This window comes from Musca domestica, unplaced genomic scaffold, assembly GCF_030504385.1.
Source record: "Musca domestica strain aabys unplaced genomic scaffold, Musca_domestica.polishedcontigs.V.1.1 13, whole genome shotgun sequence".
NCBI lineage: Eukaryota > Metazoa > Arthropoda > Insecta > Diptera > Muscidae > Musca > Musca domestica.
The window spans coordinates 15791327-15816570 of NW_026712172.1; the positions used below are offsets into that span (position 1 = coordinate 15791327).

The 25244-nt window shown below is 37.3% G+C and overlaps 1 protein-coding gene across 7 annotated transcripts in view; it reads left to right on the forward strand.

Moving 5' to 3' along the window:
- Positions 1 to 1494: 1494 nt before the first annotated feature.
- The window catches only part of LOC101893119 (probable serine/threonine-protein kinase DDB_G0282963), a 28008-nt gene continuing 4258 nt past the window's right edge, over positions 1495 to 25244 (forward strand). The window contains exons 1-6 of one of the 7 annotated variants that reach the window (XM_059118660.1): positions 1495 to 4126; positions 6697 to 8429; positions 17944 to 18075; positions 18174 to 19019; positions 19096 to 19458; positions 19529 to 23552. In XM_059118660.1, coding sequence (XP_058974643.1) covers positions 7554 to 8429; positions 17944 to 18075; positions 18174 to 19019; positions 19096 to 19458; positions 19529 to 23552 — 6241 coding nt within the window. In that variant the 5' untranslated portion in view covers positions 1495 to 4126; positions 6697 to 7553. Of the gene's footprint in view, positions 4127 to 4669; positions 4856 to 6453; positions 8430 to 17943; positions 18076 to 18173; positions 19020 to 19095; positions 19459 to 19528; positions 23553 to 25244 lie in introns of those variants that run through there. The other 6 variants (XM_059118661.1, XM_059118659.1, XM_059118658.1 and 3 more) reach the window with 6 other exon arrangements.

A 25244-nucleotide genomic window follows, 5' to 3' on the forward strand; every position in this document is an offset into this window, starting at 1 on the left:
TCTCCGCTCGTATTAATCGACCGTTGCATCAGAATAAATGCCGAATATTATCGCGAAAATATTCTGGGGGGTGTATTAAAGCCTTGGGCACGCAAACATTTTGGCTGCAGAACTTGGACATTCCAACAGGACTCAGAACGCCCCATCCAAGAATGGTTGCAAAATGAGTTTCCTCGCTTCATTTCCAGCGCACAATGGCCACCAAAATCTCCGGAAACCAATCGTTGGACTATTGTGTCTGGAGTATTTTGGAAAGCAAGTTAGGCACTAAAAAATACCAAAGCGTGTATCACCTCAAGCAAGCGCTTCGACGGGAATGAGCCAAAATGCCGCAGAGCAATATTCGGGTAGCGTGTGACGGTTTCATTGGCTGTTTGAAGACCATTATTCGTGCCAAAGGTGACCAATTCGAACAAATCTTAACTTATTTTAAAATTTGATGTTATTTCTTACATTTTTTTTCAATCATTCAATAAAGTAAAATAAGAAATGTAAAAATCATGGCGTTTGACTTTGTTGCAGTTTTTTTATCTCACCCTGTACATGCGCCATTCGACATAATCATGATCTTCATTCTTTCTGAAATTTTTTAAAATTTCATACAATTTCTCTATTTTGCAATGCTCACATTTAATTGCAGTTCTGAGAGTGATTTGAATGGAACAAAGAACAAAAGTGTTTGCTCGCTCAGCAAACTTTGTGTGGGGGATTAAGTAGATATTTAATAATTAAGGGTCGAACAACGAATAGAGACCGAATCACATGTCATGTGAACTTTGCATAAACTTTGCATATCGTATTCGATTATTACCTCTTGTGATTATTTAAAATTGTTCGATTAGTCCTAAAAACGAACTATAGAACCCTAGTCAAGCATAAAAATGAATCTGTGTTGAAAAATACTTCGATCCTTGCTGGTTGGTAGTGGTATCAGCATTTTTGGTGTCACTGAATCTTGGCTTAATTCTGCAGTCTCATCGAAATCGTTGGTTGTTCCAGGATATAAGCTGGTGCGGAGTGATCGTGTTGGTCGTGTTGGTGGTGGGGTATGTCTCTATATTGGTAGTGGCATTCCTTATAAGGTAGTTTTTCGCTCAAATAATTTTGGTGTTTGTGAGTCGGTGTGTGTTGAGTTGAATATTGGGGCATTGGTTTTGCTTGTGGCGGTAGTATATCTTCCCCATGGCGATGTTCAGTCTTTCTGTGATGTACATGAGAGTTTGTTTGATCGCTTCTCTAATATCATTGTCCTTGGCGATTTTAACTGTAATTTATTTGTGTCTTCGAACTCTGTTTCGATGAGAGGATTATGCAGATCATTGGGGCTAACTATTGTGCATAACATGAAACCTACCCATTATGATTTGGCCCATAACTCTACCTCGTTAATTGATTTTTGCCTTACTAGTGATAATTTGTCCTTGGGTTTCTCATCTCAGGGTCGATGTCCTGGTATATCGCACCATGCCTTTGTTTTTGGTTCGCTTAACCTGCCTGTATTTTCAGAGGAGAGATTTATTGAGTATCGTAACTTTGGCCGAGCGGATTGGTTGGGCATTTTAAATTTCATATCCGATTTTGACTTCAACCCCTTATATTCCACTTCTGATGTGAATTGTCAACTTTCACTATTTGATTTGTTGTTTAACGCGCTATTGTCTTTCGTTCCTGTTTCTGTTCGTAAGGTCAACCCCAGGAATGATGCATGGTTGGAATCTGATGTGGTAAAATCGGCACGGATGTTTAGAGATCTTGCGTACTTTGAGTGGCGCAAGCGACCTATGGAGGGTAATAGAATAATATATTGTATGTATAGGAATCGTTGTAAGGCTGTGATGAGGAATGAGAGGCGTAAGTACTATAATGATCTCTTTGGTCGTATGAATAATAATCAGCTGTGGAAATCTCTAAAGTCGTTTGGTGTTTTGGGTAGTGATAATGAAGCTCCACCAATTGATGTCAATGCTGCTAATCATTATTTTTCCAGTGGGAATCCTGGTTTTGTGGGTGAGCGTGGTCAGTCTCTTTATAGTGAGGGTCATGTGGGAGATGATGTTTTTCGGTTTTATTGCATATTTTATTCTGATGTTGTAAGGTCATTAAATAAAGTTAAGTCGGGAGCTGTGGGGGTTGATGGCGTGCCAGTAAAGTTTTTTAAACTTATATTTCCATACATTTCCTGTCATTTCCTGCATTTTGTTAACTCGATTTTTATGACATCTACTTTTCCTCGGGCGTGGAAGGTTGCACGAATTGTTCCTGTGCCGAAAACTGGTGAATCATTTGATTTGCCGAATCTGCGTCCCATTAGCATTCTACCTGCTATGTCAAAAATCGTTGAGCATATTATTAAAGAAGCGATTGTTGACTTCCTTGATGATCGTAGGCTATTGAGTAGTTCTCAGTTTGGTTTTCGGCGGCGATGTAGTACGACCACGCACTTATTATATCTTACTGACATGATCAGAGATGTATTTAATTCATCTGATGTTGGGTTATTATTGGGCCTTGACTTGTCAAAGGCTTTTGATTCGATAAACCATTCCCTTTTACTTGACAAGCTGAGGTTTAAGTTTGGTTTTTCATCTTCTGCGTGTCGTTTAATGGCTTCATATTTGGAAGGTAGGTCTCAGTTTGTTGTTCATTTGGGTGTTTCGTCTGAAGTTTGTAGTGTCCAATGTGGAGTCCCGCAAGGTTCTGTACTGGGACCGTTGTTATTTATTATGTTCATTAATGACATTGTGCACTCAGTTGTTGATGACAGGTGTTGTCTGTTTTTGTATGCAGATGATATTCATGTTTTCTTCAGAGAGGCTGATATTGCTGGGTTGGAAGGGTTGGTTAATTCTATTGTTTTGTCTCTTTCGTCGTGGATTTCGCTAAATGGCCTTATGATTAATTGGAATAAAACTAAAGCTATGCTGTTCAATGATCATGGTAATGGTGGTTCTCTTAATATTACTGTGGGTTCTGTGTTAGTGAAATTTGTTGATGAAATGAAATGTCTTGGTGTTATAATTGATCGGAAGTTGGACTTTAAGAGACACATTGATTCCTTGCTTTGTCGTATAAGGTTTCAGCTGCGGAGGCTGTATTGTCTTAATGCTTATTTGCCTTGTCATGTTAGGAAGAGAGTGGTTGTATCCTTGCTGCTATCGCAGGTAAATTATTGTCTAGAGGTAGTCTCCGGTACTACTTCTTCTCAAATGCAACGTATCCGTAGGGCGGTAAATTCGATTGTTCGTTATGTGTATGGCTTGCGTCGTGGTGATCATGTTTCTTGTTTTGTTAATGATCTCCTGGGATTGCCATTTAGCAGCTACGTTGATCTTCGTATTCTTCAATTTCATTACAGTGTTATGTGCAATTTTGACTGTCCTCTTCGTGACAACTTTTTGTTTTGTAGATCATCTCGAAATCCTCAATTGTTGTGTCCAAGGTTTTCGTCCTCCATTGGTGAGAGATCATTTGTGGTTAGGGCGGTGAGATTGTGGAATCAGCTTCCTTTGGCCTTACGTACTTTTGCCCATACCAATTATCTGTTTAGGGTTAAAGTAATTGAATACCTTCGCCTAAATATGTAGGCTATGTTTTTGTAGTGGTTGCGTCGGTTTATTATGGGTCTTTCTTTTTGCTTTTCTTTTTGTTTGGGCTGGGGAGCCACTATATTATCTTCTTAATTTTATTTGTAGGGTATAATGTGAGTTACTATTTATACTCTGTTTTGTGAGTAATAAAATAGTTATCTCTTATTTTTAGCTCGTTTCTGCTACACTTTTTCACTGCTCTACTAGACTATTGTTTAGTTGGTGATGGTGAATCGAGGTGTAGGGTTCGAGCTTCTCGTGAATTATTAAGATAAATTATTAGGTTTAATATGTTATTTGTTAAGTTTGAATTAATCATTCAATTTGTATTATGTTAGGGTATTGTAGATAGATAATATAAGTTATGGGCCCTGTGGGCTTATTTATATTTCTTTGTAAGGTAAATAAATGAAATGAAATGAAAATGAAATGAAGCTGAAGAAAAAACTGATTTATGAGCCATAAACTGACATAAAAATAGCAAAAAGCAGCGTGGACGGATTATAATAAAACATATACACAAAGTGGCGACAAAAATTGTAAATATTTTCAACTAACTTTTGTGAAAAGTCGAGTTGTTCGGATAATAACGATATGTAGTGAAAAAGATGTGTGCAAAGAACAAAATTGCTAATGAATTCAAAAAGAAAATCAGAACAGAAAACGAATTAAATTGTGGAAATCATAAATAAAAATAGGCACTGTGCATGAGAATAAATACGAAACAGAAAAATTATAGATATACGAAAACAAAATTAAATAAAATTTCAAAGCGAATTGTCAATGTGGTGTTTTTTTTTTCATAGTGGAGCAAAAGCAAAAAAAAAAATGTAAGCCAGTACTGCTAATGAAAGAATTAATAATGACGTGTTTTCGGTGGTTGTTAGAGTGCGACAGCATTATTATTGACCATTTATAAAAAAGTGAATGTGTGTTTTATTAATAAAAATAAATATTTGATTAATATCTATCGATAAAAATAGATGAACTACAATTTCGATTTGGTTGACTATCGTCTCGGTATGCGACGTAAATCGGTTTCGCATTGTGCAAATGTTTTTATTTGTTCAGATAATGTAATAAAAAGTATATGTTTACATACTGAAGTGACTTATGGGAAAGGAGCAAACAGAACAATATCATCCCCAAAAAAATTGTGCCTACAATTTTTGTAATTTGATACAACAATGACAGTGGCTGTGAATTGAAGTTTGACATATGTATGAAAAAATTGTAAGAAAAAATTGGGACAGACATGTAGCAACAGGGTCAGTAGTGTCTTCTTCACACAAAATTCAATGATTGTATTTCTTATAAATAAATAAAAACATATTTGTGAATGTTCTTAGAAAAATAGAATAAATGTTAAACATAAACATATGATATCAGGAAAAAAAAGTGTTAAATTAGTCCATTTTTTAGAGAAATGCAGACAAAAAAATATTCTATATTTATTATTAAAAATTTTTACTACCTTCTGAAAACGACAACAACAACATAAATCTATTTGATCAAGTATTGTATCATCTTGCCATTTTGGTACAACCCTGCAAATATTTGCACAAACAGTGTTGCCAAGCATAAGCTTGGTAAAAACGCTTATATTTGAATATAACTTTTCTTGCTTTGCAATTTTAACAGGAAACCACGGGATATAGGAAAGGATAGGATACTATAGTACTTTTAATTGAAATTAAATTGTCAATTCCTTTCCATATACCTCAAAGAAATTTTCATAAAGAAATCATAAAGGTAAATCTTGCAAAAAGGTGTCATGAAACATGTCATTATATAGCACAAATTGCAAGTACATGGTGAGATAAAACAAACTGCAACAAAGTCAGACGCCACAATTTTTAAATTTTTTTTAAATTTTATTGAATGAAAGCAAAAAATGTCGGAAATATCATAAAGTTTTAGAATAAGTTTGGATTTGTTCGAATTGGTCACCTTTGGCATGAATTATGGCCTTCAAACTGCTAATGAAACCGTCACACCCTGCCCGAATTTTGCTCTGCGGTATTTTGGCCCATTCATCGGCTGTCATGGCGGCCCACACCATCACCATGGCCGGCGCTTGAGTTCTGGTGGGCAACCGAAGGTGCACATTTTCAGCTGACTTCTTTGGCAGTTGTTTTTTTTATCGGAGAAAACCAAATTCGGCCCTTCACCACTTTCGGCCAAGCGAAGCTACTCTTTAGCTCTTTTGAGTTTATTTTCTTTCCATGGCGGTGTAAGTTCCTGCACGTTTTGGAATTTTAATACTTTTACCCCGAGCTCATTTTTCAACATTTGCCGAATTGAATATTGCTGCGACGCGGGTTTCGATCAAGTCGCTTCTTTACTTTTCGAACCATTTCTGTTGATGTTGCTGTTTTACGAGACTAGTGTTCATAAATTTGTTTATCCAACGTATTCAAAGTAGTTCTTATTGTGTACTCAAGTTGCTTGGTATTGTTGGCGGTATACAATGTCTTCAATAGATGAGTGCCTGTCATCACATTCGTTGCATTTTCTATTGTCCTACTTATTTTATGGAATTCATGCTGATTTTACGAAACTGGTTTCTGTTATTGGTTGTATATACATTCATATTAGAAAATTAAAAAATCCCTTTAAAATTGTAAATAATAATTAAAATTATTAAAAAATAATTAAAATCATTATAAATGATTATAAAAAAATGCATATATGTAATAGATTCAATTTATAAAATCTTCCAAACCGTTTTACCAGTTTTTTGTTTCACAAAAAAAACGCTAATTTGTGACATGGTGCAAAAAACGTTAAATCTAGTTATGACCCATTAACATTGGCAACACGGCATATATGTCACCTATACTTGTCTCTCTCTCTGTCTGTCTCTGCTCCGTGCAGACAAATTTTTCGTTAAGAGTTGTGTAAAAATGGTAGCAGCAATATTAGTAGTAGTAGTAGGAATGGCAATTTTTGACAAGTCTTTAGCACCAGTCAAAAAATGTGAAGAAAAATAAGAATAAAATAAAACATCATGATGGTTTCATGTGCAAAAAATTGAAAGAATAAATGACAAAACCCAACATGCATTCATTCTGTCGGCGGTTAAATTAAAATCTTTTTGTGTTTTCAGTTTGCTAGCAATGTGAAAATGTAAAATGAAAAAATGGCATTGAAGCTGCTATGTAATAAATGTGTATAGACAAAACCACAAAAAAAGAAAAGAAAAAAAAAAAAGAAGAGAAGACGACGTCTGTGAAAGAATAAATGTTAAATACGTTGCGACAAGAAAACTAACAAGTAAAAATGTTTCAAAAATAAAAAAATAAAAAAAGAAGAGAAGACGACGTCTGTGAAAGAATAAATGTTAAATACGTTGCGACAAGAAAACTAACAAGTAAAAATGTTTCAAAAATATCGTCAATTGTAAAAAAAAACAACAACCAAAAAATAAAATTCAATAAGCAAAGTGTGCTACGCCAATTTTTTACGTCGTTGTTGTCCAGGCACAAAGCTAAATGTGACTTTCGAAGGAAGAATTCGTTTTTTCGACCAAGAAGAAGAAAATAGCAGGCAGGCGAATTGTATGTGTGTGTGTATGTCAGCAGAGCAACAAAACCAAACCAAACCAAGTCATATTGTCGTTCGCTGAAAGCAGAAAAAAGTTTTTCTTTGCAGCGTCTGTTATGAAAACGTATTTTTTTGGCTGCCAACTCCTTTTGAGCGACTTTGCCGGTCGTTGCAAATATAGGTGCAGAATTTTCTTTTGAAAAGTCCATTGGGTGTATGGCAACCGATTGGCCTGGTGTCCGGGTGTATGTTTCATTGAAATTGACAAGAAAATAAATTTAATGGCATTTGTTGTTGCAATATCGCACGAAAAGACTGCTGCTGTCGCTGTGTCAAAGCTGCCACCGCTGCTGCTGTTGACAACGTCATCGTCGTCGTTGTTATTGCCATTGTCGTCGCGTTTGTCTCCTGTTCATAAAGATGAACAATGAAAGTATTAAGTCGATCACATCTAAAGCAATATTGTCGTCTACCACATCTGCAGCCACCACCAGCAACGCATCATCATCATCATCGCCACCATCATCAATACAATCGACACTGTCACTGTCATCAACAAATTCTTCATACAATTCGTCTTCATCGTCCAACTTTGACGCCACTGTTAACGCCATTACCGCTGCGGTCAATGCAAGTAGTCACCTGCCAGCCACCACGCCCCCAAACGCTGCTGTAGTTGTTGCCGTGGCCGTTTCATCGTTGGCAGCAGCCATTATACCTGATACTCCCATTGTTTCGATTGCCGGTTCGACATTAAGTGAAATAACTACAACAACAACCTCGACTAGAACCACACCTACACCGGTACCCACCAGCAAGGAATCGCCTTCGACAAATACACCGACAAATAAAAACTCCAAAATTACCAATAAGGACCTTGCAAAGAAATCGGACAGCCACTCATTGTCGTCCCAGTCATCTGCAGCAGCAACCGGCAAGGGGTCAAATCCAATGTCGCTGGCCAATACATCAGCTGTTACAGGCGCTGTCACTAACGCCACAACAACATCGTCACCATTAACAGCCAACAACAGCAGTAATGTTGCTGCAACAACAGCTGATAAAGAGTCAACAAAACAAATAACCAACAGTAATACCACAAAAGGATCTTCAGGCAGCAACGAATCAGCAGTGGTCAAAAAAGGGGAATCCACCTCAGCATCAACAACTGAGGTTTCTTCAACACCACCAGCATCGTCCTCATCATCATCACCTTCTCAGGCAGTTTGTAATGCAAACTCTGTTAGCAAAGCCGATGATACGAACACCAAAAATACCAATGAAACTAAAACAAAGGTAAGACATCATCGTGTGTTTTTATTATAATACCCTCCACCATAGTATGGAGGGTATATTAAGTTTGTCATTCCGTTTGTAACACCTCGAAATATACATTTTAGACCCCACAAAGTGTATATATTCTTGATAAGCATAAAATTCTATGTTGATGTCGAGCGATGTCCATCCGCCTATCCGTCTGTGGAAATCACTCTAGCTTCCAAACAAAATGAAGTAGGTTGCTAAAATTCTACTCAAATGTATATTATGTTTGCAGGACTTTTGGTATTGAAAATGGGTCATGTAGGTCCACGTTTTGGTGTAGCCCCAATATAATCGTACATTCCTATTTTCGGTATTTTGGTGATTTAAGCGACATTATTCACCGGAATTGTTTCAAATTTGGTATTTGACGTTCGTAATGAATAATATAGCCTATGACAGAAAATTGTCTGTGCGGGTCCACGTCTTTGTATAGCCCCAATATAATGGTACCTTCCCATTTTCGGTATTTTGATTATTTTAGCGACATTATTCATCGGAATTGTTTCAAATTTGGTATTTAAAGTTCAAAACGGATACTACAGCCTATGACAGAAAATTTTAAGTGCAGGTACACGTCTTCATATAGCCCCCATATAACCGCACCTCCCGAAATTCGTTATTTTGATAATTTTAGCGACATTATTCACCGGAATTGTTGCAAATTTGGTATTTGAAGTTCGTAATGGATACTGCAACCTAAGGCAGAAAATTGTCTGTGCAGGTCCCCGTTTTGGTATAGCCCCCATATAACGGTACCTCCCTATATTCGGTATTTTGATTATTTTAGCGACATTATTCACCGGAATTGTTGCAAATTTGGTATTTGAAGTTCGTAATGGATACTGCAACCTAAGGCAGAAAATTGTCTGTGTAGGTCCCCGTTTTGGTATAGCCCCCGTATAACGGTACCTCCCTATATTCGGTATTTTGATTATTTTAGCGACATTATTCACCGGAATTGTTTCATATCTGATATTTGAATTTCGTAATGTATAATACAGCCTATGAGAGAAAGTTGTCTGTGCAGGTCCACGTATTCGTACAGCCACAATGTAACAGTAACTCCCGATATTCGGTATTTTGATGATTTTAGCGACATTATTCACCGGAATTGTTTGAAGTTCGTATTGGATACTACTGCCTAAGACAGAAGATTGTCTGTGTATACGTCTTCGTATAGCCCCCATATAACGGTACCTCCGGATATTCGGTATTTTAATGATTTTAGCGACATTATTCACCGACTTTTTGTTTCAAGTTTCGCATTTGAATATTGTAATGGCTTATGACAAAAGTTGCCGGTCCACGTCGTCGAATTTTTAACGGATATTACTTTTTTTGAAAATTGCCAAATTCGTTCCAAAGCGTTGGAGGGTATTCAAAGTTCAGCCCGGCCGAGCTTACAGCTTTTTTACTTGTTTTTTTTTTTTTGAAATATTCATTTATAGAAAATTTTGATTTCAACAGCTACGTTTTGCACACACACAATCCAATGCACATGTACACACCGATATAACGTATGTTGCAAATAGTATCTGAAAGAAACATGTTTTTGGCTTAGTTTTTATTCTTTCTAACCTTGCGTGTTGTTGAAAATAATCGACTCTGCTGTCTGTATTCCATGCCGTTTCTGCGTTTTACAACTATAAAAGGTCATCACACCAAAATAGTAATTGCAATGTCAAAATAAAGTTTTGTGCTTGCTGTTGTATTATTTTTTTCCGAATAACGAACACGATTTTATCGATATATTGCGTTGTGTGTCAAGCAATGCTTCGTAGTAGTTAGTCTTATAATTCTATAACACTCTTGGGTGTTAGAAACTTAGTGTTGCTCCATAGTAAAAGTTGATCTACTTGAAAAGCATTCGGATTTTAAAATACTTTTAAATCTAAATGTTGGCTGCGAAGCTGGTTTTAATATGTAATTTATAATTAATAGATTTTTTTAATATAGCACTAAAAACTTTCTTTCATACGAAGTTATTTTTAAGGAAATTTAGACATAACATCTAGCAAAGCGGGTGATAACAAAATTTTCTTTTGAAAATAAATATTCTTCATGGGAAAAATGGCGAAAATAAACGTTGTTTGTAGAAAGGTGGTCGATAACAACATTTCTTTGTAGAATAAGTTTGTAGGAAAAAAACAAAGATGATGGGAAAATAACATCAAATTCAGTGGTCTCACTTTCAAATTTCCCCTACATAAAATCTTTTTGAACTTGCCGACTCTGATGCGGCGGAGTCTTCCTTTAGTTCAATTAATAAATGTTTAGGGTCTTAGAGAACTCAACTTCGATTCACAAATTCACATTTTATCGATAAAAACATATTTTTCGGGAGAACATTTTTCAATATCAACTACTACAGGGTAATATAAAAAACTGCAACAAATTCAAACGCCATAAGTTTTACATTTTTTTATACTCTCAGCCATATGGCTAGAGAGGGTATATATTATTTCATACGATCAAAACGTGCCTAATCGAAATAACGGTTTTAGACCCAAGGTCTCTTTGGACCAAATCCGTTTCAGGACATTTGAGTTCCATCTAGCGATGACCATCGGTCTGTCTGTCTGCCTGGTTGATGCGATTTGATCCAAACTTGGTACATCATAATATTTTTGTCAAACTTAGACCGAGTTCACTCCACTCCTTCTGGTTCCAACCCCACAAAAGGTCGAAATGGACAATATCGGTCCACTCCATCAAGTACCTCCTACACAAAGGGTCAAAATGTTGAATAAATCTACAAATTTCACACATCCCAATATTTTTACCAACCCCACGTCTGGTGGTAAAATGGAATATATCGGTCCGCTCCTTCTGGTACCTCCCGCACAAAAGGTCGAAATTTTCAAAAAATATTTTCTGCACAGGAAGCAATAATCCGATTTTCCTCCAACTTTTCATATCTTAATATTTGCGTCAGTATTAGTTCAGGTGCAAAAATGGACAATATCCGTCAACTACATCAAGTACCTCCTCCACAAAGGGTCAAAATGTTGAATAATTATAACTCTAATAAAAGGTGATGTCAGAATCCGATTGTCTACAAATTTCACACATTCCAATATTTTTATCAACCCAACGTCTGGAGGTAAGATGGAATATATCGGTCCGCTCCTTCTGGTACCTCCCACACAAAAGGTCGAAATTTTCAAAAAAAATATTTTCTGCACAGGAAGCAGTAATCCGATTTTGCTCCTACTTTGCAAATCCTAATATTTGCTTAAATGCTAGGTTAGGTTCGAAAATGGAGAATATCGGTCACCTCCGTCAAGTACTTCCTCCACAAAGGGTCAAAATTTGGAATAACTTTTATAAAATGTGATGTAAGAATCTGATTTCCTAAAATTTCACACATCCTAATATTCTTATAATCTGGTGTTAAGATGGACAACATCAGTCCACTCCTTCTGGTACCTCCCCCACAACACGTCGAAATTTTGAATATCCATTAAGCTCATAAAACTCAAAATTAACATCCGATTCCATTTAGACTTGGCACATCTTAATATTTCCATCAACAGAGGATATGTTATTAAAACGGTAGAGATCGGACTATTCCTTCTGGTACCTATTATACAAAGGGTCAAAATTTTGAATATCCATGAAGGTCATAAAACGCGAAATAAGCATCAGGTTCTCTTTATATTTTACACACCCCATTATTTCTACTAACACAAGATCTCTTGTGAAGATGGGATATATCGGTCCACTCCTTCTTGTACCTCCCCCACAAAGGTTCACAATTTTGAATATCTATGAAGCTCATAAAAAAGGGAAATTATCATCCGATTCCATTCCAGACTTGGTACATCTCAATATTTCTATCAACACAAGATCTGTTGCAAAGATGGTAGAGATCGGACCATTTCTTTTGCTACTTGCCTGCCAAGGGTTCAAGATTTTGAAAAAGAAAGCGAAATAAGAATTCAACACTCTTCAAATGTTACTCATTTTTGCTAATAAAATATCTGTTGTGCAGATGATATATATCTGTGAACCCCTTCTGGTGCCTCACTCAGAAAGGGTCACAATTTTCAATACTTGTATCTGTCATAATTTGCGAAACAAATCAGCGACTTTCTTGTAATATTGCCCATGTCAATATTTATATAGTCCAAATCTGGCACGTCATAATATTTATATCATATGTATTAAGGTCCGATATGAAATGGTCAATACTGGACCATTCCTTTAGAACCTACTCCATAAGGGGTTAAACATTTGAATAATCATAACAGAAGTCAAAATATTTTTAAATAATCGTACATTGGCTGAGGGTATACATCTGTCGGCAGAACCGATTGATACTTTCTAACTTGTTTTATCTATATTTCGATATTATTTTTTCGACTCTTGCGGTTCTGGAACAGAGTAAAATAATTTTTTCTTTGCAGTGTAGTTGGTATTTTTATTTAAATGTACTATTTATATCGAACGATTATTGTGCCGTCACTAATTTGCCCTCTCTCTCTCTCTCTCTTTTCAATTATTATTATTTTTCGTTTTAAATGTTTTTCGTTGAATCGCTTCGCCAGGATTGCGAATAAACAAAAACAAAGGCCTACTTATAACAAATTATTGATATAATCAAGACAAACTCCCATCCTATTTGTATGCAATAGTGTCTTTAGTTTGTTTGGCTGACTACCTGACTGACTGACTGTCTGACTGACTCGCAACACAAATGACTTCATTTTTGTTTCTTTCTTTTTTTCTTTTTCGTTTAGTATTTGTTTGGAAGTCATTTTTGTTGCAGTCATTTGTTTAGTCACTTTTAGCAATTTTGATTTGTTTTTTTACATGAATTATATATAATTAAGGAAAAAAAAAGAAACAAAAACACAATATTCTCTCACTCATACTGTGATGATGAAATGACAAATGAACGATAAAAAACGACAAAAACGAAACTGGAGAATTGGAGAGAAATTCTATTTGTAATTTAAAATATACCACACACAGCCAAGTCGAGCAAAGCAAAGCAAAACCGCATATGAATACCGTTAGGCGAAGAGACAGCCAGCAGCAGGGAGAAGTTACTCATTAGTTGGAATGTTGCATTTGACTACTACAACTCATTTTGAACACAAAAAAAATTTTCTTTAAATTACCTTTAAAAAAAATACCAAGAGATTGGCTTTAAAAAGTCTCAGCGTCGCACGTAGTTCAAGGAAACAACACAAAAACAATCAAGGATATTATATCTATGCGCGCACTAGTGTTTTTGGCACAAACGTTTTAGTGTTTTTTTTGTTTTTTTTGGGAAATAATTTAATTACCTTACCCAATCTATATTGCGAACACAAAAAAATCGAAACTGGAAAACTTGATACTGTGTTGAAGAAGCATTTCGTGATTATCTTCCAACCTCTTAAATTTCTCTTAACATTAACGGTTCTTTAGCAAAAATATAATTTTGTTCTTTTTTACTTTTAAAGTGAAAAATTAAAGCCAAAATAACTCATAATTTTGCATAAATATTTTTGTTGAAAAAAAATTAAATAATTCTTATATCAGTTATGTGTTATCATTTACACAGTTTGTGTGGTAAGTTTTGATAAAATTGAATATAATTCGAAAAAGCGCAAGTGTGTGTTATACCTATATACACGTACATACCATACTCTGAAAATATTCACATAGTACAGTGTTTTCAAAAGATATGGATGGGATATTGGATATTTAGCTTTGGAGGAGTTTTCAGTGAACAAATGTTGACATAGATTTCCAATCTTTGAAGAAAAGAATATAAAGAAGTGATTAAATATAGCCGATTTAAAATACAAATATTCTGTAGAAAAGTGTTTTATGAATAATTCTGAGAGTTAATTTTTCGGCAAACATTTTCAATAACTTTTTAAACCCTCTACCATTGCAGAGAAATACAGGTAGATATGTAGCTTTGGAGGAGTTTTCAGTGAACAAATGTTGATATAGATTTCCATTCTTTGAAGAAAATAATATAAAGAAGTGATTAACTGTAGCCGATTTAAAATACAAGTATTCTGTAGAAAAGTGTTTTATGAATATCCGAGAGATAATTTTTCGGCAAACATTTTCAATAACTTTTTAATCCCTCTACCATGGCAGATGAATACAGGTAGATGCATTAACGCTTGGGAGCGTTGATATGTCAAAAAAATTTTAAATGTTTTTTTCAAATATAAGTAGATTTTTATATTTTTTCTTATACCACGTCATTCGGAGGTTATTATAGTTCGCGTTTTTCAACAATTTTAACAAATTTAAATAATTTTTCATTCAACATTTTCAATTCCAAAATTGGTTGGCTGGTTCTTTGTCCCAGCAGCTGTGTCGATGCGTCTACCTATATTCTTCTACCATGCCCTCTACCATACAAAGTATGAAGGGGGGTATATTAAGTTCGGCATTCCGTTTGTAACTCATTGAAATAATCATTTTAGACCTAACAAAGTATATACACTGGTGGCCAAAACTAAAGCAACTAAAATAGCAAAGACAATAAATGCCCTGTAACTTCTACAAAAATGAACAAATCGTAATTATTTTTCCAGTTTTAAATGAGGTACTTAATTCACTTTTAAAAGACTAAAAATAAAAACACAAAAATAGTTTTGAATGAAAAATAATATATGGAAAACTAAAATGACCCAATTTTTGCTTGGTCAAAACTAAAGCAACTTTTTGATTTTTTATTTTGAAATAATTAAATTTTGGCTAGTAGTCGATAGCATCCATTATTTTTGATAGCAGCTGCACCCCTACCAGGCATTGAATCTATAACACGCTCAATTTGATCCTTGGGTATGCTTTTCCAAGCACCCTGAATTCTTTAGAAAATGTTGTGTTTATTTCTTTCCGAATCTCGCTTGATCTTCCTTGCTACGGTACTCCAAAGGTTTTCTATGGGGTTTAGGTCAGATGATTGTGCCGGCCATGACAAAACACCGATTTTTGACCACCGCAACAAATCTTTGGCAAGTTTTGATGCATGTTTGGGATCGTTGTCATGCTGAAACGCCCAAAAAAAACCAACTACTTTCCTCAGCGGAAGGGAACATCGTGATTTTTAACACATCTTTGTAAACAAACCGATCCATAACTTCCTTTATTTCATGGATAGGCCCAAGTTCACAGAAAGAAAAAAAGTTCCACACAATTTTTGTCCCTCCCTCATTTCACTGTACCCTTGCCACACTGCGGCTCGTAAAATTATTCATGTCTGAGCCTTTAATATTAAACGTAGACTCATCCCAGGATAAAATGTTTTTCCATTGTGCTGGATTCCGATTAATATTATCGTTTCTGAAAGCCATCCTGGCTTTCCGATTTTTTCAGATATAAATGGCTTTTTTTGATGGCTTACGGACATGCAGACCAGCTGCCACCACTCGTCTACGCACGGATCATGAGCTCAAATCCAATGATCTCTCTCTCACCAATCCAGTTGAACTCTTAAATTGTTGTTTTTTATTTCTCTCACAATTTGTTGATCAATACGTGCTGAAGTTTTTCACGGCCTTCATCCGTTATAGACTGTTACTACTGATCCAGTTTCAAAAAATTGACTTAGTATACAAGAAATCGCAGAAATATTTATGAAATATTTCTCGGATATCATTTTCTGTGATAGCTTGTCTTCATAGTCACTGATAATTTGCTGTTTTATTCAAGTACTGTATTTGCTTCTAGCCATTTTTAAACTATTTTTGAACAGTATTTAAAAAACGGAAACAAACACGTGCTGTTGTAGAAAACTTCTCAAATTGTTGAAGGAAGCGAAAAGCTATAAATATAACAGTAAAAACATCTGAAATTGCCGCGATCATATGAATGTACAATAGAGTTGCTTTTGTTTTGTCCACGCCAAAATCGGTTTAATTGACTTTACCATAAATTATTTTTTATATAAAAACTAATTTTGGTTTTATGTTTTAATTTTTTTTAAAGTGAATAAAGTGCCTAATTTAAAACTAGAAAAACTTTCGCTTTTTCTTAAATTTGAAAAAAGTTACAGGGTATTCATTCTCCTCGTAAGTTCAGTTGCTTTAGTTTTGGCCACCAGTGTATATTCTTGATCAGCGTAAAATTCTAAGACGATTTAGCCCTCTCCGTTCGTCCGTCTATCCCTCTGTTGTTATCGAACGTCCCCAACGCCACTCTTTCCCACCCCCAACCGGCCGTGGGGGCGACTTCCCCATTACCTAGGGATCGCGTACTCACCATGATCCGCCGTACCATGGTGGAAAATTAGTAGGCATTGAAATACCAGCTACAGAAAATACTTCATCAGCCGGTGGAAAAAATCTATTGATGATATTGATTTGATGATTTTAGCCACATTTTCCAATGGAATTGTTTGAAAGTCCACACAAAGAGTTTTTTCTGAATATATTACTCTCGGGCAGAGAATTGTTTATATAAGTCCACGATATCGTATAGCTCCTCATACAACAGTACCCCCGGATATTTGATATTTTGATAATTTTAGCCACATTTTCCAATCAAATTGTTTGAAAATCCACACAAAGAGATCTTTCTGAGTACTTTACTCTTTGGCAGAGAATTGCTTATATAGGTCCACGTATAGCCCCTCATACAAAGGTACCCACCGATATTCGGTATTTTGATGACTTTAGCCACATTTTCCAATGGAATTGTTTGAAAATCCACACAAGGAGTTCTTTCTGAGTACTAGACTCTCTGGAAGAGAATTTTTTTTATATAGGTCCACGACATCGTATAGCTCCTCATACAACGGTACCCCCGATATTCGGTATTTTGATGATTTTCGCCACATTTCCAATCGAATTGTTTGAAAATCCACACAAGGAGTTCTTTCTGAGTATTAGACTCTCTGGAAGAGAATTGTTCATATAGGTCCACGATATCGTATAGCCCCTCATACAACGGTACCCCCGATATTCGGTATTTTGATCATTTTAGCCACATTTTCCAATCAAATTATTTGAAAATCCACACAAGGAGTTCATTCTGAGTACTTTACTCTCTGGAAGAGAATTGATAGGTCCACGCATAAAATTCTATATCGATTTAGCTATGTCCGTCCGTCTGTGGAAATCACTCTAGCTTCCGAACGAATTGAAGTAGTTTGATAAAATTTTACTCAAATGTATATTATGTCTGCAGGACTGGTATTGGTATTGAAAATGGGTCATGTAGGTCCACATTTTGGTATAGCCCCTAACCCCCCTCTCAATATAACGGTACCTCCGTTTATTCATTGTTTTGATACTTTAAGCGACTTTAATCACCGGAATTGTTTTAAATTTGATATTTTAAGTTCGTAATGGATACTACAGCCTAAGATAGAAAATTGTTTGTGCAGGTCCACGTCTTCGTAAGCCTCCATATATAACGGTACCTCCCGACATTCGGTACTTTGCGATATTATTCACCGGAATTATTCTACCAATGTTTTTTTTATTTATCTATAATCGAAATGTTTATGTTTCTTTATTTTATTTAGGATTCTTTATCTGAATCATGGGAGGAAAGCCGTCTAAAAGATTTGGATGATAATAAACTCCGAGAATTATTAGAAGAAGCCTATACCTATAAAAATCCAGGAGATAAAAAAAACAAAAGTGAAACCTTCTTGGTAAGCAAAACAAACAACCAACCAACCAACCAACCAACCAACCAACCATTTAAACGATTTACATTCAAAAACTAACAACAATTTCTCTTTCCCTTTAGAAATTACTTGAGAAAGCAGAAAATGAAGATCAATCCCATTCATTTCGTGCAATAGCAACAGGTGGATCCCGCAACTTGTCCTGTTCAAAAACGTCCAACAATTATCATCATTATCAGAATTCACATTCACATAGCAATAATCACAGTCGGTCCCATCGCCATCATCATCCCCATAATCTCAAGCAGGGTGGATCCTTGCAAGATCTTTTCGAAATTGGTTTGCACGAATCGCTATTGGATTGTGATCAGGTGCTTGGTGGTGGCGGCATTGGGGGAAATCCCAGAACACGACGACAAAATCACAATTCGCGACAAAAGAAATACTCGTCGTCTGTATCGTCGAGGCAACGTGAAGGCGGCAGCCTGCCCAGCAATGTTAATGTAACACATCAGCTGAGTGGTGGTGTTGGCGCTGGCGTTGGACATGATTTAGCATTTATGCAACAGGAGGGTACATCTACGGCAGTTGCATCGGGTAAAGCTGGTAAAAAGGAAAAGAAACTCAATTTGGCTAAGGCAGTTCCCGTTGCTACATCGTCGGAAACTAAGGAATTTTCAAATACAAATAATACATTAGCTGCAACAGTGACTGCAAGTGGTCCAGAAGATACAACAACAATTTTTGATTCACCAACAAAATTGACCATTGAAAATACAACAACAAAAAGTGATACTACTTCATCGGCAACCGCTGCCGCCGCAGCCACAGCCACTGCCCCTACCCCTGCTGACTGGACATTTGCCGCAAGTGGTGGTGATTTTATAATTGACATGGATGAACCTATGATGGATATACAACAGCAACAAAAAATCTTACAAAGTAAAGGACCAGATTCTGCAAAACAGGTGAGTTCAATTTTTGTTTTATTTTATTTGAAAAAAAAAAGAAAATAGTATTATTTTCTTCTCTGTATTCCTTAAGGGTCAGTCGTATTATGAACGCTTGAACAGTGTCGATTTAAACAGTGTAGTAATTGGTCCAGCCAAGGGAACATATTTTGCTCCCACATCTTCACAATGCTATGTCGATGAAACGTTACGTTTTAATGCCCTAGAACGAAATGCTAACAACAGCAACAACAACAACAACAATAACGGCAACAACAATACTCCAAATGCATCAACTGTGGATGCCAAATTGTTACCATTTGATGAATACTATAATTCGGTGTTGGGTGTTGGTGGTGATGTGGCCGCTTCTTGTGGTGGTGGTGGTGGTGGTGCTGTTGCTGGCAGTGAAGTTGAGAAATTATCAGAGCTTCTTGGAAAAACAAAAGCTAATTCAGTAAGTATTGCATTAAAACTTCTCCTGAAAACAATAACAAATAACTTTGTTTTTTTTATTTTCCCCACAGATTTATACGAAAATTTCTTCACCTGCCTCTGGTCCATCGGTTTTGGCTGGACCCCAAAATAACATTGTTAGCTTAAGCCAACGCCACCTTGATGAAAACGGCAATGCTCTTGGTGAACTCTATGGCAATTCGGGAACGACAGTTACCGGCGGCAACACTGTGCAAATTAATTGTGTTTCTCCCACAGCAGCGGCGGCCGCTGCCGCCGCCGGCACAGCTGGTAGTGCTGGCATACTATTAACCTCATGTGGCAATAATGTTTCAACATCAGCCACGGTGACAATTCCTCCCCATCCCTCATCCACAACTGTCTCAACATCGGCCACAATAACAACCTATGCTTCAGGGCCTTCGCAGGCGAAGGCCAAGACAAAAAAGAAATCGCAGCAGGAACGCAACACAAAAACTGTAGATGTAGAGTCTGTGGCCGGTTATAGGGGCAAAGATCCTGTTGAGGATTTGGTGAGATACATAGAAAGTACCGGCGAAGGTGGTGGGACCACAAAATCCGGTGATAAAAAAAAGGAACGTAAAAAGGACAAGGAAAAGCATCAGAAACTTAAGAAAAGTAATTCTCTGGAAGAATTACGTAGCGGTGCTAAAATGGAGGTGCATGAATTGAAAAGAACGGCAGCCACCACGGAGAGTAATAATGCGGTTGTTATGCGTCAAAAGGGGGCTGCTGCTGCCACATCAGCTTCAACGGGAGGCAAACAAAATAAAAATAACTCCGCGTCCACTGCGGACATAAACAAAAATCTCGAAACTAAAACAAATAATTCGAATACACGCAAAAGTGATCGCCGTTCTTGGGGTAACGAAGATCTGAAGTATTTGGAAGATCAACAAAATGCCAGTAATAACAACACTTTAATGACAAATGAAGAGAAACCCATGGCGAATTCAAATACATCAGGTAATTCAACGAAAACTGAGAAAAAGAAATCCCTGAGTAAAGAGGACAAGGAATTCAAGGATAAAACGGCTGAGCGCAATGAAAAGAATCTAAACAACAACAACAACAATAACAATGTGATGTTGTTGTCCTCAGGAACAGGAAGTCAGCCAGAAAAATCCGAAAGACGTAAACGTTACGATACTCCACCCAATGCCGTTACCATTATCGATATTGTACCCATGGAATCTTCTTGTCCCGAAACTGCCGAATTCCATGTGGTGACCAAAAAGAAAAAACCCAAAAAACCAAAGGTCATGGAAGAAACCACCACGGTGACATTTAATCGGACGCACAATTTCACCATTTCACAGAAGTTATCATCCACCTCCGCCTCCTCCGCCTCCTCCTCACAAACAGCCACAAGTCAGCAACAACGTTATAATAAATATTACCAACATGAAACCAACGCCAACGTAACAACAGGCGGTAATTATCACCAACACAATTCTGCACAACAACAACAAGCCCAACAAAATAATGAAACATTTAACAATACTAACAACAACAACAACAACAACAATGATAAATCTAGACGTAAATCAACTTCATCCGTGCCACCATCAGACAAATCTGATTCAAGTGATCTCGACTCGGTTCATTCATTGCCAATTGAATCGACTCAAAAACCCAATGCCTCGGCAATAACAACGGCAAAAGAAAACCAAAACAAAACAAAGGGCAAAAATCCAAATCCCTTAAATAAAAATGTACCCATTTCTTATGCGGATATAGCTAGAACTAATAAGGAAATAGCTGATGCGGCGGCCGCAGCCGCAGCCGCTGCTGCCGCCGCCACTGCTGCCCAATCAAATAACATTGGAGAGCCAAACAATCCCGAAACCAAAACTAACGAAAGTCATACTCATCATAACCCGGTAGCCGAAGAAGAAAAACCCAAACCATCCACAAAATCCCGAAAGTCCCAGGCGGCCAAGCAAGATTTTCCAGAGCTAGCCCCAACCGCCGTGACATATTCCCAAAGTTTTGCCAATCAGCAATTGATTACAACAGCTGCAAATGGTGGCAATGAGGAAAGTCACAACAAATCCTCTTCGCCTCCGGAACTACCACAAACAGCAGCCGCAGCACCCACGCAACATAATCCGCCTCCTCAGATATTACAAAAATCAAAGAGCGTGGAAAATGAATCAAGTCCTCCTCCACCTTCATTATCATTATCAACGACGACGACGACGACGGCGGCGGTGGTGGTGTCTTCTTATGTGGCCTCTTTGAATGGCCAGAATTTAGATCAGCAATATCCTGCCTTAGAAAAAACCGTTAAACGTCATAGTTCGGCAAATGTGGCCATGAATTATTCTTCAACATTGACTGCCAGTCATCCCCAGTCAGCAGCAGCAGCCGCAGCAGCAGTATCATCATCGTCGACTGCCGCCGCAGCGCCAGCTTTTAACTTTGCAGCAGCTGCTAAACAACAAGTTTTGGCAAATAATAGTATTGAAAATACCACCACACAACACAGCAAAAATGTAGCCTTAACTACCTCAACAAATACTGCAACAAGCACTACAACAAATCATCCCACTAACACCAATACCTCTAGTAACACAAACACAAGTAGGAAATCCAAAGAAAAAACTCCACCCATTAATGCTACTAATTCCAATAATCCCAATGAGACTAGCAACAACAACAACAGCAACACCAATACTATGAAAAAAGGATCCAAGAAGGATCGTCAGCAACAACAGCAAAATCAAACCATTGAGGCTTCTTCCAAACAACAGCAACAATTCACTACAACATCAACTTCCAGAAAATTAACAAGGAACCAATTAAAATCCTCCAATTCATTACCCTTAAATTCGTCCACAGCATCATCGACTACATCGTCGACGACGACCGCAACGGCAACGGCGACACATCTCTCCACCACCAGCAATCCCCGCCCAGCTGTTATAATTTTAAATGATGATCGAAATCCATCGGCAGATAATCAATTTACCTTTGGCGATTTCAATGAGGATGAATTGAAGCTGTTCGAGGATGATGTTGTGGCCGATACAAACAACACGACCACCGATCTAAATGAGCATGATTCAAGTGAAGCGACCGCGGCACCATCTGCCTCCAAATCATCGCCTACATCAACAACATCATACTTCAATGATTCGGGGGCTTCTTGTGAAAATGATTTGGTGAATAATTCAACGCCAGATATGTTGTTAAACTCCAGTGTTGAGGCATCTTCTCCCAACACATCCTTTGTGGGCGGCCACAGCAACAATAACACCAACAGCAGCAGCAGTAGCACTAATCTGGCCAATCATCACCATCATCATCATCATGGCGCTGGTGGCCACAACATGACAACCACCGGGAAAAATAATCAATCAAGTGATAGTGGCATTTATACCGATAAAACCAAGACCTTATCATCATCGTCGTCGTCATCATCATCATCAGCCTCCTCCAATAATAATATAAGTAACAGCAGCAGCAGCAGTAGCAGTGGTGGTGGCGGTGGCGTGCGTTCTGCCTCAGTGAGTGCAGCCAACAAAGATGTTGACAACAAATTGAATACGTTCCTTTCCAATACCAAATGTACAAGTGTTCATACATCGCTGGATAACTTGGATCCACCGCCGCAGCAATTAGAGACTTGTAATGATATTGAAACAGCTATCATTGCAGCAGCCAGAGAGGCTGCAAAACAGCAACAACAAAAACAACACAAATCACAACAAACACAATACAAAAATGCAAATTCTTCAAATTCAAGTTCCTTTTCTTCATCTTCATCAGCAGCAGCAGCAGCAGCAACAGCTGCAAGAGCGGCTGTAGCATCATCATATAATAATATACACACCTCCAGCAGCAACAGCAGTAATTCTTATCACCATCACCACCAGCCACATCAACAGAAGCAACACTGTAATGTCGCCGATCGTAATAACGATGATGAAGATGATTATATTAATACACCACGTAGTCGTAGTCCTAGTCGTCCAAGACGCCTAGCCATACAATTTATACCACCAACAATGGCAACAGCGTTTTCCACACAGCAGCATAATGATATAATTATTGATTTCATTGGATCAGGTAAGTGGATGTTTAAGGCCTTTAATTATTTGTCTTTCTATAAGGGTTTGGGGAAAGGGTTTTCATCCGAACAGTCTTTTATACACGGAAACTCTTAAATAGGTCAATTTTCAAACAATCTTTTATGTACGGAAACTCTTAGTAGGCAACTCTTTATGAGGTTGTGCTTCGTACCTTGTCACACATTATCCAAAGACCATAGATCGATTAGCCTCCCTTCGTTTCTAATAAAGGTTTTAGGAAGGTTATTGGACTTGGAAATTCGTTGAAACGAAAATGCAAATGTAATAAGTACATTGCAGCACGACTGTCAGCAGAGGCAGCCGGCAGGGAGGAGTTCTCTCACCCCTGCTTTGCGCGGTTGTAAGAAAAATAACCACTCCACTCGGAGACCTTTTGGTTCATTGTGTTCATCCTAATTAGGAAAATACGAGAATAAAACAAGTAAAAAAGCTGTAAGTTCGGCCGGGCCGAACTTTTAATACCGTCCACCATTTGGTACAAATTTGGCAATTTCCAAAAAAAAAAAATCCGTTAGAATTCTGTTAAAACCTTAAAAATACCGAATGCTTATACGACGACGTGGACCTGCATAGGCAACTTTTTTCATAAGTTATTACAATATTTACATGCGAAACTTGAAGAAAAATCTGTTTATAATGTAGCTAAAATCATCAAAATTCCGAATATGGGGGGTACCGTTATATGGGGGCTATACGTAGACGTGGACCTGCACAGACAATTTTCTAGCATGGGCTGAAATATCCATTACGAACTTCACATGCGAAATTTGAAACAATCCCGGTAAATAGTGTCGCTAAAATCATCAAAATGCCGAATTTTGGGGGGTACGGTATATGGGGGCTATATGAAGACGTGGACCTACATGGCCCATTTTCTGTTTTATGCTGCAGTATCTATTACGAACTTCAAATACCAAATTTGGAACAATTCCGCTAAATAATGTCACTAAAATCATCAAAATACCGAATATCGGGGGGTACCGTTGTATGGGGGCTACACGAAGACGTAGACCTGCACAGATAATTTTCTGTCTTACGCTGTAGTATCCCTTAAGAACTTCAAATGCCAAATTTGAAACAATTCCGGTGAATAATGTCGCTAAAATCATCAAAATACCGAATATCGGGAGGTACCGTTATATGGGGGCTATATGATTTCTTGGACCTACATGGCCCATTTACGAACTTAACCTGCCTACTGGCAAAATATACATGTTTGCAAAATTTTAGCCTTCTATCTCTATTTGTTCGAAAGATAGCGTGATTACAACAGACAGACAGACGGACAGACAAACACACAGACAGACGGACATGGCTAAATCGTCTTAGAATTTTACGCTGATCAAGAATATATATACTTTGTTGGGTCTGACATGAGTATTTCGAGGAGTTACAAACGGAATGACAAAATTAATATACCCTCCATAGTATGGTGGATGGTATAAAAATAGAGGAATGAATAGCGAAGAGTGAAGAATAAGAAATTGTATAGAGAATAGAGAAATTAATAGGTTAGTGTCCACGGAGTGTTAACGTGTCATCTTTAGCCATTTTAGTCGACTGGCTAACTGAAGAATGACTGCTGGCTCGGTGTCGGATTACAAGTCCGGCAGAATTTGCTTACCCAGTAGCCTCTGTCTCGCTCCTATAAGAGTTGGGCAGTGGCAGA